The following is a 15,899-nucleotide window of genomic DNA, read 5'->3' as shown; positions in this document are numbered from 1 at the left end:
AAAGACTTAACAATAACTATTTTCCCTTGACTTAATAATCTGTGTGTAACATAAAGTGATGTATGAGGTCTTTCTTTTTGTGAGAAAGAACTCTAGGTAATGAACTTTATTTTAAATTAAAGCATATTCTGATATTGAATTTCTGAAAGTAGGTTTTAATGAAAGCATACTATCTCACATGTCTTTTTTCCCGATCCACTACAAGGCTACAATTGATGAAAGGTTACCCTGGGCTCACTGCAGCCTACCTCTTCTCAAATTTCTATTCCTAACTGACTTTGCATTTCAATGAAAACCATTCACTCCACCGTCCAACAGCATTTACTGCGATTTTAATGTCTCAATAAATATAATAAACAGGTCTTAAAATTCTATATCCCATGTGAGCAAAAACACTTCAAGGTTAGAAAAAGTAGGAGGGGGCATGAAGCAATGTCTAAGCAAAGCCTTGTAAACTTGAGTTTCATAAAGCAGCCAGACACTGGAAAACCTAGTGGGAAAATACAACATTACCCGCTCTGAACCCAAATTTTTTGGAGAGCATTACATACAAAAATAAACAAATGATTATGGATAAACTTTCTTTTGGTAATTAATAGGCAAGTGAAAAAAAGCCCTTGTCTCTGAGAATGGAACGAGAATCTGGATGAAAGAGACCTGTGGTTTGTAATGTACAATTTGTTTATAGAACGTTCTGCATGAAAAGCATGATTCAGTGGTAGCACAACAAGGTACAAGAATTACTTCATGTGTGGGTTACCTAAACACATGTGAAATGTCACCATCAAAACAATCCTTCATAGCTGCAGGGGTTCAGAAAGGCCCTTTCCAGAATTTTCCTTTTCTTTTTAAGAAAGCATTCTGATGTGTTTTACCCTTAACTTGAAACCACAGTGACTACCAGGAAAAATAAAATGTTACAAGGAGAAATGGAAGTCTGTGTCTGTGTCACTACTTAGAGAGTCTCCTCTCATCCTACCCTGCGATTTATTTCCCAATGAAGCCAGAATCCATTTGAGTACTCCCTTCACATGCCACCCAGAGCCAACAGCTATGCATGTGAAGTGTGGCTGACTCACACAGCATGGAGACAATGTTTAAGAAACCACACAATTATGAGAGCACTCGGCCTTTCAAGTTTCCAAAACAAACTCCTCTCCTTAGAGATAAAACACGGTCCGAAGATACAGCTGAGTTCAACTTCTAAGAGCCACTGATGTCAATAATTCTCATATTTATCTTCATTCAGAAAACACAAATGGGGATGACCCCATACTAAATTCAGCATTTCTGTGCCACTGGCTGGGAATGTAAATGACAGGACTCAGACATGATCTCCTGGAGCTGAAAGGCTCAGTCACTCCCTCCATTCCCACTCACCAACTCTGTGGGAAGAAACTGTTCTTGGGTGCCTCTCCCACCTCAGATCCACAGCAAAAGTTTGCTGACAAACTATTGGTCCTAATCGAGAAAGAATCATCTACATTTCTGCTCCTGTTGGTGGCTTAGGGAGTGGGGTGGAGAGTCTCTGCTTCAAACGTATTCCAAGTTTATGGTCTCACACACATCATTTCTTAAGCAGGACAGAAGGATGGGATGGGATACGGTGTTCAATGTGGAAAGTGCTATGTGTTGCAAATTAAGAAACCTTGGACAATCTGTGCGCAACTGGAAACCTAGAAAAGACCCGGTACATTCTAGACTCAGTGCACCACACCAGTTTTTTTAAGTACATAGAATTTGTCAGTCATCACTATTAAGTTTTCTCACTGGCTTATTTTCTTCATGTTGTGATGATACTCGGGCAAGCACAGTGGAAGGGAGAAAGGGTTCCAGAGGGGTCTAGTTCATCACTGCCGAAAATACATGGACGCAGATAGGACAGGAAGGCAGGAGAGGCACTGGGGCAGAAGCAGGGGGCTGCCTGGGTGGTTACATTTCATCTGCACACAGAAAGCAGTGAATAGGAAAAGGAGGCTCAACTACCAAGCCTTACAACTCCTCACTTCATCCCCAGGGACTCGTGCCACTGAGGTTCAGCACCAAAAGAGCCTAAACCATATCAAGCAGCTACTGTAGGACCCACTCTTCAAATACGGTGGCCTGTGGAGGACACTTCACATTCAAACCACACCAGTCTCGATGGTTTGTTTGTTTGTTGTTTTCTTGTTTTTTTTCTGAAAGTACTTGAGTTTCCTAAACTTGGATCCATCAAGGACAGCAAGTATCATTTAGGTATATAATCCCAAATGTTATTTTAAATTATTTTTATGTAATTCACATGTGAAAATAACTCATAATTTCATTTTTCTAAGACCAATAACTAAGAGGAATTATGGGACCATCAATACTCTTAGAATATAAATACTACTGGGGTCAAGAAAATGTCTCAGCAGGTAATAGTGACTATCACACAACTCTAATGACTTGGGTTTGATTGTCACAATTGTATCAAATTCTGAACATTGTCCTTTTACCTCCAAAGGTATCTCTCTGTCTCTGTCTTTCTCTGTCTCTCTGTCTCTCTCTCTCACACACACACCATATATATACATATATGCATATATATATTTAATATATATATATATATATATATATATAAAATCAAGCAATCTTAGGCCTCAAATAAAAAAATTGAAAATAAGCACAATCTGATTTAGAAGGATGGCCTAGCATTCAAGAATATGTATTTTCCTTGCAAAGAACTTACACTGGGTAGCTCAGAGCCACTGTAATCTCATTTCTGGGGAATATGAAACATGCTTTTGTCTTCCAAAGGCATCTGCACTTATGTGTACACACCCACATACAGACAAGCACAGAATTACACTTAAAAATGTGTATGAAAATAATGAAATACATCTTTAACAGCAGAATTAATATTGGCTGAGGGGAAAATATTGAAGAAAAATAGACTCCCTCTTTGTAACCACAATATAATTGCCCATCATATTTTTAATGGAAGGTTTGGTAATTTACATCATTATCATTTAATTGCTTCTTTACCAATCAGGTTTAAACAAGGCAGAAATTTCATTCAGAAAGGACATAATCTAGAATTTATTGCCCACAGGGGTACAACTTTAGTTAGCCTCAGACAGGCAGACATTAAACCCAAGAAGGAACCAAGGCCATTAACATCTTAGACTAGTCATCTCTGCAGGATACCACAACTATTTCTATGATTAGAGTCAATAAATATATATTAGACATCCCCTGCCCTAACATCCATAATCTATTCAAACTTTGTAGAGGGAATGTGAAGCTATCCACCAGTCAGTTCAGGCTTCAGTTATAAGGGCAGTTCACTGTCCTACATTAAAGCCCCCTGTTTTGGGGGATGTTGCCCAGTGCCATGTAAGAAAAGTCCACATCCAAAGACAGCTAACACACAAAAACTGCTTATCAAGTGCCATCTGGATTAATGCTTTAAAATATCAAACATAGAGCCCACCCAAATGTTTTATAAACTTTGCATACTAATGTCTACAATTGGCTTTTATTGATGACACTAGTTTTTCAAAATCTGAGGATTAGCTAAAATCTCTTAGCAAGTCTCTACCTAAACTCCCTTCCGCTAGAGTCAAAATCTCCTAGAAGCTACAACCTGGATATTTGAAGAGGCTGCCTGAGGCTTAGAATCCAGACATACAGGCTGGGTTTGATTTCTAAATGTCTGGTGTAGATTAAAGGGTTGTAGGCTCTCCCTCTATGATGTGCTTCTATCTGTAGGAAATAATTTCAAAGGTCAGAAGGACAACAAGTTGGACAATCTCACATTTACAAAGTGCATCTTACGTGGTTTTATTCTTGTTGATCAAGAAACACTTGCCTAACATTTATTAATATTGTAGAAAGAAAATTAGCCCTAAAGTCTGCTTCACTTTGATCTGTTATCAAAATGAGATTTCCATTTTATACTTGTTATTTAAGAACGTTATTTTTGCGTGTATTTCTGTATGTGTGCATGTGTGTTTGTGTGGAAGGTATGTGTGTGGGGGAGGAGGGGGTGATTCTATGTGTGCCATGGCATGTGTGTGGAGGTCAGAGGACCAATTGCAGGCATCTAGACTACGGAAAGAATTGGATCCCCTCTCCCCTTTCTACATTTGGCTTTAGGTGCTGCATAAGATACTTCCCACCTGTTATCTATGAGCAGAACATGACACGGTGATTGATGTGGCTAAGGCCTGGAGTAAGACTGTGGCTAAGGCCTGGAGAGATGGCTCGGCAGCTAAAAGCAGTTGCTTTTGCAGAGAATTGGATTTCACTTCCAAGCACACAGCGATGGTTCACCACTCTCTATAACTCTAGGTCCGGGGGATCTTATTCTCTAGTCTCCGTGGGTCCCAGGTACGCACATAATACAGAGACGCACATACAAACAGAATACTCAGAAATATCAAGTAAATCATATTTTAAAGAGAATGACTAGATTGTGACATCTAGACCACCGATCTTACCCTCATCACTTGGACAAGGCGCTTCAAAGGAGAACTGTAATGACAAAGTCAGTTCTGGATTTAGTCTTTTGACAGGAGAAAAACATAACAAAACCAAAACAGTTCCAGGAAATGTAGATGAGGTGATGCAGGCCCAAGTATTTAACCCATTGTAGGTAAAAGTTATGAGATGCTGGATTTAGTCACGAATCTATCTCACAATTTCTAAATTAGTCTGCAGGTGAGAGCAGGCATTTTGATGGGCAAGGTAGCTCTGTAGCATGTCATTCCTGAAAAATGCCCACTCTAATGGTTAAGGATAACCTCTAAAACTATATTATATATTTCACCACAGAGATATCAGCACCAACAGTAGGAAAAGTGCTATACATCGGAGCATCATGGCTGATGGAAAAAAGGAACCCTTCCTAATGAAGAGACTTGAGTTCATGTCTAATCTGCTCTACTAAAGAGCCAGGCAATCAAAACCTGCTCCACTAAGGTATCTTAGGTATTTTTTTCTTCTCCACTATGATCTGGAGGTCTGGTTAGCCACTTTCACATCCAAAATCTAATGTAACTGGGTAACATTTCTATAGATTTCGTGGTGGAGTTTATCCTAGATGTGAATTATAGTGTAGGAGCTGTGAGAGATGCCTACCTGACAGGACAGGGTAGACAGGTATAGCTGCTTCCTGGTACCCTGTGAAAGCCTAGCTTTTAGAGAATGGGTATGCAGGGCTTCGAAGGGACCTAAGCACTCCCTTCAGATCCTAATAGGATAAAGTGTATGCATAATTCTGTGTGACCCTTCAACTACTGACGTTCACGCCATGTTATTGTTCGCATTGCACATTAAGCGAGCAAATTTTCAATGAACTCTTGCTGGCTGGAGCACAGACACAGATGTCAGGCGGACTCCTTTGTTCATAAGGTTCTCATTATTAGCTCAACCCGAGCTGAATATTTGACTGAAGGAAAAGACCATATCATTATTTTCAGATTTCACTCTATGACTTAACGGGGCTACATCTGCCAGCTTCAGAAACACCAAGTGGTGCTTGGCGCCAGCCTTGGCGTTCTTTTCTGTGACTATTATCCTGAATGTCTCAGCCCAAGGAAGCCTCCTCACCATCAAAACAATTTAATAAAAACTAAAATTCTGATTAAGAGTTACTCATCAATTGACAGGGCATGCTATGCTAGTGCTATTATGAATTATACCCCATGATATTTTAGGGCTGACAAACAGAATTTGCATTCACAAATGGGCAAACTAGAAAGCCAGTAACTATTTTCATGATTTATAAGTTCTGTGTTATGCTTGAAACCATATTTCTTTAATAGGTAAATTGGCATTCCTTTGAATAACTCAATCTGCTTTAAATCTATTCTAAGGCTCTGGGCAGCACAAGGGAGATTTGAAATACTTATATTTAATTCTTCTGCTCAGCTTTGGACCATCTCTCAGCGTAGATATGGTAGGAAGCTATGACGTAGGAATACTTGTCAAGAATGCATTGCAATACTGACACCAAAGCCACTTAGAAAGATGTTACAAATCACCCAAATTGCAATTATAAAATATTTCATAAGCCCACTAAAATGTACATTAAAACAGCATAAAGGAGTAACTGATTCCATGTGTCTGGACATCATCAATAATGCAAATCAACAAGGATAACCTGAAATCACCTTTGCTTCTCACTAGAAAAAGCTAGGGAGATGGATCAGTGATTAGGTGTGCTTATTGTTCTATCATTAAAACTTATGTTTAGATCCCAGAACCCAGGTCAGGGGACTCATACATGCCTCTAAGTCTAGTTCTAAAGGATCTGATGCCCTCTTCTGGCATTCACAGGAATCTACACACACACACACACACACACACACACACACACACACACACACAAAATACTAAAATAAATTGGTAAATAAATAAATAAAGCAAGTCTAGCTTTCTATAGTAAAAGGACCTTGGGTTTGTGCTATAGTTGCTCCAAATGCCCGGGAAAAGAATGGCCAATTTTTACCTGAGAGTCATATGCAGAATCTTGGAACATGAGGACCTAAGAGAACTTGCCCTCTTTTCCATCCAATGTTTTAAACACATCTTAGGCAAATGTTCATTCAGTCTCTTGGAAATGCCTGTTTTCAGTTCAGTCCTAAGTCGAGCAATTTAGTTCACTAATTGGCATTTCTAATCCTAAGAATATCTTTAGAAGAGCAAATGCTACAAGTGCTTCTGTAACTCACATACTGGGTTAAACTGATTTCGATTAGAATTTTAGGCTTGGACCTGCATTACACTAATGTACAAGCACGTGCAGCTCAAGGCCCAACTAACTCTTTTCTCTTGGGCCTTTCTTCTCTGGATATTTTCAATGGCTAGAGACGACCCTATCTGGTTCACATTAGTATTTACTAGTAACTCTTGTTTGGTGGCATTCAGATAAGATCTAACAAGTAACAGAACCAGTAGGACTCATACTTCGTATGATACCAAATTTAAAATTTCCTAACAGCAGACTAAGTACATTTGCAACAGACTGAGCACTTGTGGCCATACTATTTCTGTTTTGCAATCTTAATTGCCCCTTCCCCAGACCCGTCATGTCTTTGAATTAGGAATGAAAGTCTTTGGGGTTGATTAGATCTTGAGAGTAGAGTCCTTCGGAATGAGATTTGCTTTTTCATGAACAAAGCACATAGGAGCTCACTAAGCTTCTTCTACCACAAGCAGAATAGAAGCAGAAAATGATTCTCTGTATCCCAGGGCAAGGCCCTCACCAAGCTGGGATCCTGACTGTAACTTCTAGAACTTCTATAATATTTATTCCAAGGAATAAATCCTCTTGTTCAAAAGCTACACAGTCTATGCTACTTTATTACCACAAAAGAACAAAATAAAAACATCATTTGAAGATTAGACCTTTAACAAGGTACAAAACAGACAGGAAAATGATGTGAATAGTAACCTAGCCAAAAAAAAAAAGGCTTGGAATAAAACATTATGCTACAGGACATATACTTAACTGTATGAATGCAGTAAAGATTGAAAGAACTTTCTCACAAAGATCACCAAATTTAGTCCAAAGGTTAGTATTAAGCGACCACATTTTAATTTTTTGCACTTACCATGTTGTATGTCTTTCATATCTAAATGAAGACTAGACATTAGAATCCCTACTGCTTGTGATCTTTTGTTGCTAAGTAACTTGACAACCTGTTCAAGAAAGAGGAAAACGAGAAGCATTAACTTAAACCCTAATATGCTTAACGAGATTTTAAACTATTAAACAAGCCTCAGTCCTGTCCTCTGAGCATCCCTCATTATAATCTGCAAGTTTTCTCATGTGGCATATACCCAACATTCACTCAGCCATTTCTGGTTTTCCTAAAAGTTAGCTCCTTTAAAGTTATTCACATAAGTCTCTATCTGGCATGTCTAAACCAAGCCCATCCAAGCATCCAGCCAATGTCTCATTCATTATGTTGTATCATGGAGTAAGGGTACCACAGTTCTCTACCATCTACTAGAGCTAAAACACCAGGTATCAATCTAGATCTTGCCCTCTCCTCAGCTTATACAACATCATGGGCAGGAATCTAATCAGTCCAGGGTGCTTGCCCCATATCTTCTGAAGCTAAGCCCTCCATGTCAATGCCAGTGTTCATGTCTATATTATTCTTTGCATAGATCAAATGAAAAGGTCTCTAATTGATTCCTCCCAGTCAGTATTTCTCAACAGTGGTGCATGACATCACCACAAAGTTTCAAAACATAAGTTCCCTAGGCTATAACCTAAACCCACTTACCAAGAAATCTGACAGTAGGGGTATCATCAGTATCTTCTACATCTCCTAAGAGATTCTAGGACCACTGATGGAATTTCATCCTTTCCATCCACTCTTTTTACCTATACCCAAGTACCTTTCTAAACCTGCTGGTATCTGCTTGTTGTTTCTTGACCTTTAACCTTTATTCTTTTCATAGACAATGGTCTCTAAAAAGGTTATATAGGAAACTCCATGGTTACTTCCTGAAACCTGCCCTTTCCATTTTATTTCAGAAACACTTGATTCCAAGCTTTCATTTACATTCTAATACCCAAGACAGTAGGGATAATCATCTGGCATCATCCAGAAGGAAATACATTGAGAAGAAGACAAAACTCTCAAAGGACAGATGTTGCTGTCCATCAGTGTAAGTCAACTTCTGTGTTATGAATCATTCCACTTGTCCTTCCCTATCTAACGCCCTGGATAACAAGAACCCAAAGTTCACAAAATGGAATGTTCTTAGAATCCAGTGGCTGAAGTTATGATAGAGAGACAACATAGTCAGATCCTCCAAGGACTCAGCTAAAAAGTAGAAAACACAAAACTAATACATAAGCCATATAACAAGAATTTTGAAAGAATACATTTAGTTTCCTAGTCACAGTAGTTTTATATAATTCACTTACAGCAATGGTTTTTAATCTAAGACTTCCGCAGCAGGGGAAAGGCTCAAGGAATAATGAACACAGATTCAGCAAAACAAGCAGTGTGCCTCACCATTCTACTACTCTGAATGACCTGGGATCTTCTGAAAACAGATTCTGATTCCCCAGTCTGCCCCAGCTCCCACATGACACCTGGGCTGAGAAGCACAGGAAACGCCATTCCAAACTTCTACTATCAACACTCTAAAACATTCTAGAAAACAACTCCAGTTCTATAGGGCCAGCTTTGCATCCAGGAAAACAACGGGAGCAGCAGCAGCGGTGGCTTCAAAAGGTTATGGTGGAACTGGCCATGGGCCAATGCATTCAGCACTCAGCAATGTGCCTGGCAAGCAGTGTGTGGATCGTAGTAAGAGAAACCTGTGGGAAGCTGGACATACAACACAAATAGAGCATGGCATCTTTTATCTTTATGGATTCACCCGGTTCACAGAGGTATTAATTCAAATGCTATACGACGGGAGAAAACAGATGCATCATTGCATTTAATTCCACAAAGAATTACTATTCCTCCTTTCTGCTCCTGTAATAAAAATAATGATGATGATGATAAATTAAAACAAACAAACAAACAAAACCAAACCTCAGACTCCCATGAACTGGGAGAAGTCTTTTGGTAGTTATTTCGTGGCATTGAATATCAGCCATGACAGGAGTGCTTTGACTAGGTGCATATCTGGCCATGGAAGAGAACATACCCATAGATCCTCACAGTTTGGACCCCGTCAATGCTTTCAAGACCCTGCTGCAGCCAACCTACTCTGCATAGCTAGAAATGGGTTTAAAATGGACATTAAATAAGGTTGGTCTGAATGACTACGGCACCAGGGAGATCATCTTGGTCTGTTTCCACTGCCTCTAGAAGGTTTTCTCTTACACGATAGCAGAGCAGCAAACTTGATGGAAATATGGTCCCAAATGTTCCCAAAGATCACTAAATGTTTGTTCTTTTGCTTTACAGCAAATCCCTATTACTAGGCTGAGTAGTCAGACATAGAGATTTCTAAAATAAGAATCTGAGAGAGTTTTTACACCAATTAAATCAATAGGAGTCCTATTAAAGTTACGTACAATTTTGCTTAAGACAAAAGGAAAAACTAGACATTTTCACTGGTTTATTCCATTTCATCCAGCAGCCTGTATAAATGACCAGGGCAGTCTTAGTGTGTATAGGGAGGAAAGGAGGATGGTGCATTGAACACATGCAGTTGACAGTATGGTTCAGGTATTGTCTAGCAGGCACATATAAAATTGATGCTGTAAGATACAAAAGGGTAACTTCCCTTTGTTCTTAAGAGATCTCTGTAGTTGAGCTGCAAGCCTGGATCTGAATTCCAATATTTTACAAACTCTCAGATCCCTTAATCCCTTTGACCTGGACTCCTGGTCTTCAAAATAAAGGATACACTCCAGTGATGGTGCCCTGTCAGAATAACCACAGTCACTAAACATAAAGCTTTCCAAAATATGGTCTGCAGGCTGCTGCCATTCTGTAAGCCATATGCCACTTGTCCACAAAGCCATTGGGGAGCAAGCATTAGGACAGTTTTATTAACAATCATCCAAAGTAATACCTGGTGTACTGAATCAAGAGACGTATGTACTTGTTTTAGAAAAGCCTTCTCGTTTTATTATTTTAATAATTTGTATGCAAATGTATGCATTACATATATAAGATAAGGATATGGAGTTATCAAAAGAGGTTAAACTAAGGATTTAGAATCTGTTCTTGGCTAGTACAAAGGAAGAGGAAGACTTGTGCCAAGTATTTTTCTCAACCACATTCATCCAAAGTGTTGCTACCCCGGAACAGTACGTTTCTTGTCACTACTTACCAGTTATATTTTTATTTTAATTTTCTTATTAGTGTGGGGAATCCAACCTAAAGCCTCACACAGGCCAAACCAAATCATTTTAAATATTACTAAGAAGGTGGTTTTGAAAGCCGAGTACTATGTTTAAAAAAAAAAAAAGATTCTTACTCCACACTCACTGGCTTTGCCCCCACACAAGGGTCAGACAGCAAAACAGCATGATACTAATATTCTATGCATGCCTATTAGGGCCAGGGCCCAGTGTCTCCCACCACTAAGCTAAAAGAGAAACCCTTAATACAAGCCCTAATGGGAGACCTGTAAGCAACAAACTGAAACCAGCATTGACAGAAAGAGAGAACAAAAGGCTCCAAGTTTCTCAAACCACAGGAACTAATACAGAACAACAAGCCACATGTGGCAGAGCAGGCATGGGAAATATGCACGGACCAAAAAGATTCTGGGCTTTGTTTCTGGTTCTGAGGGGAAATATCAATGATCTCAGTAATGTTTATGTGGGTTGCACATTCGAAAGACAACAGTTTAACCCTGAATCCTAAGGATACGTCATCTTCATTTCACGTCTTTTTCCATAAATTTTCAAGTATGACTTCTAGAAAGTTTAAAGTTATTCCCTATTAGGCAATACTAGTTAAGAAAACATCATAAGTTCATACAGAATGCTAAACACATTAGCCTTTGACCAGGGTCTAGACATTTCATGTGCATCTCCCCCAAACACATCTCTGTTTGCCTGCCTAGATATCCTCCACCCCCTCCATCTTTCTCTCCAGCTCTCTCTATATATCCAATTCTCTCTCTCTCCATCTCTGTCTCAAGTTGAATTCAAATAATGGAAGTTAAAGATGGCATCTAAAGCCAGCCATGAATAATCATGCCTGTAATTCCAGAATTCGAGCAGGAGAAGCAAAAGAATCAGAATTTTAACAAACACATGTTATGTGTAAAGACTAAGTTTCTCTGGTCCTTGAGCAGGCCTTCCTGCTTTGGTCAGTAGTGGAACTACATGCTATACATATGTCCTGCTAGCACAATCATTTTCTTTTTTTAGTGCTATTGTTGCATTTTTTTTATTGGATATTTTTAATTTACATTTCAAATATTATTCCCTTTCCTGGTTTCCCGTCCGCAAGCCATCTATTCCTCCCCCTTCCCTTCTTCTATAAAGGTGTTCACCTTCCCATTGCCCCCATCTCCCCCACCCCACATTCCCTTACACTGGGAGTGGGGGTCCAACCTTGGCAAGACCAAGGGCTTCTCCTTCCTTTGGTGCCCAACAAGGCCATCCTCTGCTACATATGCAACTGGAGCCATGGGTCAGTCCATGTTTAGTTTTTGGGTAGTGGCTTAGTCCCTGGGAGCTCTGGTTGGTTGGCATTGTTGTTCTTATGGGGTTGCAAGCCCCTCTAGATCTTCTAATCCTTTCTCTAATTCCTCCAAACTGGGTCCAGTTCTCAGTTCAATGGTTTAGCACAATCATTTACAAGACAGAAACATACTTAGACAGTGAACCAGAGACACCAAAATCCCAGATTTCTGTTGAGTTTAGGAAATTCCTACTTCTGGTTACACCCCAATGCCCCAGAGAATACCAATACCCCATATTCAAATCCTTTGCTCTTTTACTTAGTTTGCATGCCCGCGTTAATTCAATGAGGTTCACATTACTCTCTAACTGTAAAAACAAGCTAACCTATTTATAGTATACTTAACAGGATCTCTTTCTCTGTTTAGAGCGATCACACCCTAGTCTGTTAATGTCAACTTCAGCACAGAAACAGTAAAACACGTAATCCATCCCAAAGTCACACTCAGACATAACTATGACCCTGCGTGTATTTCCACATTTTCAATCAAACCACCCTACATTTTTCTTCTGTAACAAAGCACATTCCTCAGTGGATGCTCTGGGAGAAGCCTAATATGGACATGATAGGTCTGATGTCACCTAAAACTTAGTGTTTTTTTTCAACAGCCTTTCTTCTCTCCTTGTTCCCTGATCCTGCACACCTTTTTCTTTTGTCCCTAAAATTTTACCCTTTCCACAAATATGATCTTATCCATTTCTTTTAGTACCATCATAAATACTACTTAAGGGTTTTGTTTCCTTTTTTGATGTACTAGGGAACTTAACCCAGGATCTTGTACAAGCAAAGCTCTATCTATCACTGAGCTATACGTCCAGTCCATACTTCCTAGATCCTTTGGTTAGTTTCTGAGCTGTACGTACTCTTCTGTCGCTGTGACTTTGAGATACGGTTGGCTCCTGCTCTTCTTTGCTGTTTCCCCCTAGACTTCAATGTCATTTTAATGACAACTATGTACAATCTTTTGTCTAACAAACTATTTTTTCTGGTCACTATCTATTAAAACCTTCTACTTAGCTGTCTTCCTTCCTACTTTAACTCAACACAACCAAATTCTAAGCTACCCCATTTTACAAAGTAACGGACTATCATAACAGGCATCATATTTAAAAACTATCTTAGAGAATGTTGATGTTATAGTCATAGAATTTTGGCATTTAAACTGGGTATCATGACTGACCACCTGAGACATGTTTCATAGCCTATTTGACAAGGTATAACCCTGCAGACAAATTTTGAACAATAGATTACAAGAACCATGGGTTATCTGTGATATGCTATGATAAATACTCAAGATGTTAAATGTATAAAGAGAAAGTGTTTTAGTATGTTACACAGCTTTGTAGATTTATAACCCTGGCTGGCTGGTCCTATCACTTCTAGGTCTGGAAAAGCATTTATTTCTCAGTTAGAAAGCAAAAGAATGGGAAGAAGGGCATGGGGTACTACTGTTCCTTTGAAGGATTGCCCCACATGACTTGAAGATCTTCTACTGAGTTCTGTCTATTAAAGATTCCCTAACTTCTCAATACTCCTGCCTTGTGGACTAAACCTACATAGGTGCCTTTAGGAGACATTTTACATCTGAACTGGAATACAGTAAGAAAGCACACAGCTCCTGAAGAGAGCAGTGCCCTGCTCTCAACTTCTGGGTTATTCTCTCAGGTTCAAAAAGAAAATTATAAAAATCAGCCACCTTCTCTATCACATTCTGCCCTGAGTCTGAAGTAGTAAAAAGGCTGAGACATGAACTACAGACAGCTCAGACTTCCCCTTGGTCACAACAGACCCGAAGTATTCTGACCCTTGTTCTCAATATCAGACTAGACATTGTACATCAGGCAATGCCTTTATTGGAGAGAATTAACAGATGTCAACAGGAAGTAGAAGCAGCCATCCTTTGCCAGCTCATCTCTGTCTCACCGTCCATACATCTCAAGCAGCCATCCCACATCCCCAGTGAACTTCATGGGGACATCTGACTCATTCTTCCTCATTACCCATATACAGTCACTTATCAGGCTTCGCTGATGATTACCGCCCCATCTTTCTAGTCTGTGACAACAGCAGCCTCCTCCCATACTCCCTGGTGTCAGCACTCATAACCTCCTTCCATAGACACAGCCTGAAGGATTCTGGTTCTAAGCTCAGCAATGCCTTCATCCTGTCACCCATCCCTGCTCCCTTTTATTTCTGCTTTATTTTAGACTGGGATGATGGACAAATGGAATACCCATTGGACAGAAAAGTTGAAGTCACATCCATCTGGGATGCTTCTCCTAAACATACCCAGCCTCTCCTTCAACTCCTAAGACCTGACATGAGACTTTCTTTTCTCTCATGGATCTTATACTCTCCCACTAGAACATGTACCTATCTAGGGAATTCTCTATAAAGTGCATCTATGCTATAGGTAAAGACCATGTCATATCATTTATTTCAATACTGAGCACACTGACTGAAAATTTTCAGGCAATAAGATATATGAACTTTGCCTCAACTGATATAACCCATGGCAGATGTCCTCCTGACAACTTAGAAAAATGGTCCCTGGATTTGGTTAGACATCAAACCACCTACAAATCACTTAGATTGTCTTTTGTTGTAGTTTGCCCTGGAGTCATCTGTATTTTGATGCTAATTTCACTGCCCCAAGGACAGCTGTCCAGTCAGTACTCAGGACTCAGGTGACTTCACCAGAACCTTCTCCCCATTGAATTTGTAAAATACAGGTGAGGTGCAGGTACAGGATAGAAGGAAGCCTATCATTGGATAAGAAGGAAGGATGGGCGGGAGAAAAGTTTGAAGGAGGAGGAGGAGACTAGAACAGAAGAAGAGACAGAAGGGAGAGGGCGAGAAGCCATGGCAGGTGACGTTAAGATTCTGCTCTGTGTATTTACAGGTTGTTATTAATGTTCTTAAGGGATGGATGGTACTGGGCTTTGTATGTTTAGGTGGGCAATTATATCTTATCAATTGGATCCAAGATTATTGAGCTGTGTGTTCTTTTATGTGAGGGTTTGAGTGTAGGAAAGTGTGCGGCTGGGATGTGTTTCCGCCAAGATATCTAGCAGATACCTTGGGCACCGCGGTGCCGATCCTACTGGGGATAAAAGACAGTGATACATTTTTTTTTTATGTTTTATATTTTACAGCAACAGTCTTTACTTTTCATTCCATGTTCCAGGGATTCAATTCATGCTAAAAACAAACAAACAAAAAAAAAAATTCCAACACTGAGCAATAGACCCTAATTTTTTAAATGAAAGTAAGGTTCCATTTCTAGACTCTAAAGAATCTTTTTTCCATGTAGAATATTCAGTTTTCTAACAATGTCATTATCTGCTGCTAATGCAGAATTTTGGAGTGGGTGTGCAGCTCCTCCACTACTAAACTCAAGTCAACAACTGCAATGTAACATCTGTCACCTCAGACTCTTCCTACTATGTAATGGGAAGATGATATGACCTACATGATTAACCAAAACAATATTGAAATAATTACTTGATCAACCTACAACGATGCATGCTACACCCAGGATATTTTCTAAAAATAATATATTTTGGATGCATTACATGGAATATGTAATGACTCATTGTAAGGAGTCATCAAAAGGCTCAATATTAAATATCCAGACAGCTTGAAATTTTAAGCACTTATAACTAGGAAAATCTAAAACTTTAAAAGGAAACTCAGTAATTTGCTTATCATGTAAATGCAAACTCCAAATAAGAGTTTGGTTCTCCA

At 39.4% G+C, this 15,899-nt stretch overlaps 1 protein-coding gene across 1 annotated transcript in view; it reads right to left on the bottom strand.

The window, feature by feature from the left end:
• Nucleotides 1–15,899, bottom strand: part of Fmn2 (formin 2) — a 311,596-nt gene that overhangs the window by 165,188 nt on the left and 130,509 nt on the right. Inside the window, 1 exon segment of the mRNA NM_001427798.1 lies at nucleotides 7,581–7,668. Within this exon segment, the coding sequence (NP_001414727.1) occupies nucleotides 7,581–7,668 (88 nt within the window).

This window comes from Rattus norvegicus, chromosome 13, assembly GCF_021556685.1.
Source record: "Rattus norvegicus strain SHRSP/BbbUtx chromosome 13, alternate assembly SHRSP_T2T, whole genome shotgun sequence".
Lineage (NCBI taxonomy): Eukaryota > Metazoa > Chordata > Mammalia > Rodentia > Muridae > Rattus > Rattus norvegicus.
This window is presented reverse-complemented; position numbering and strand designations above follow the sequence as displayed.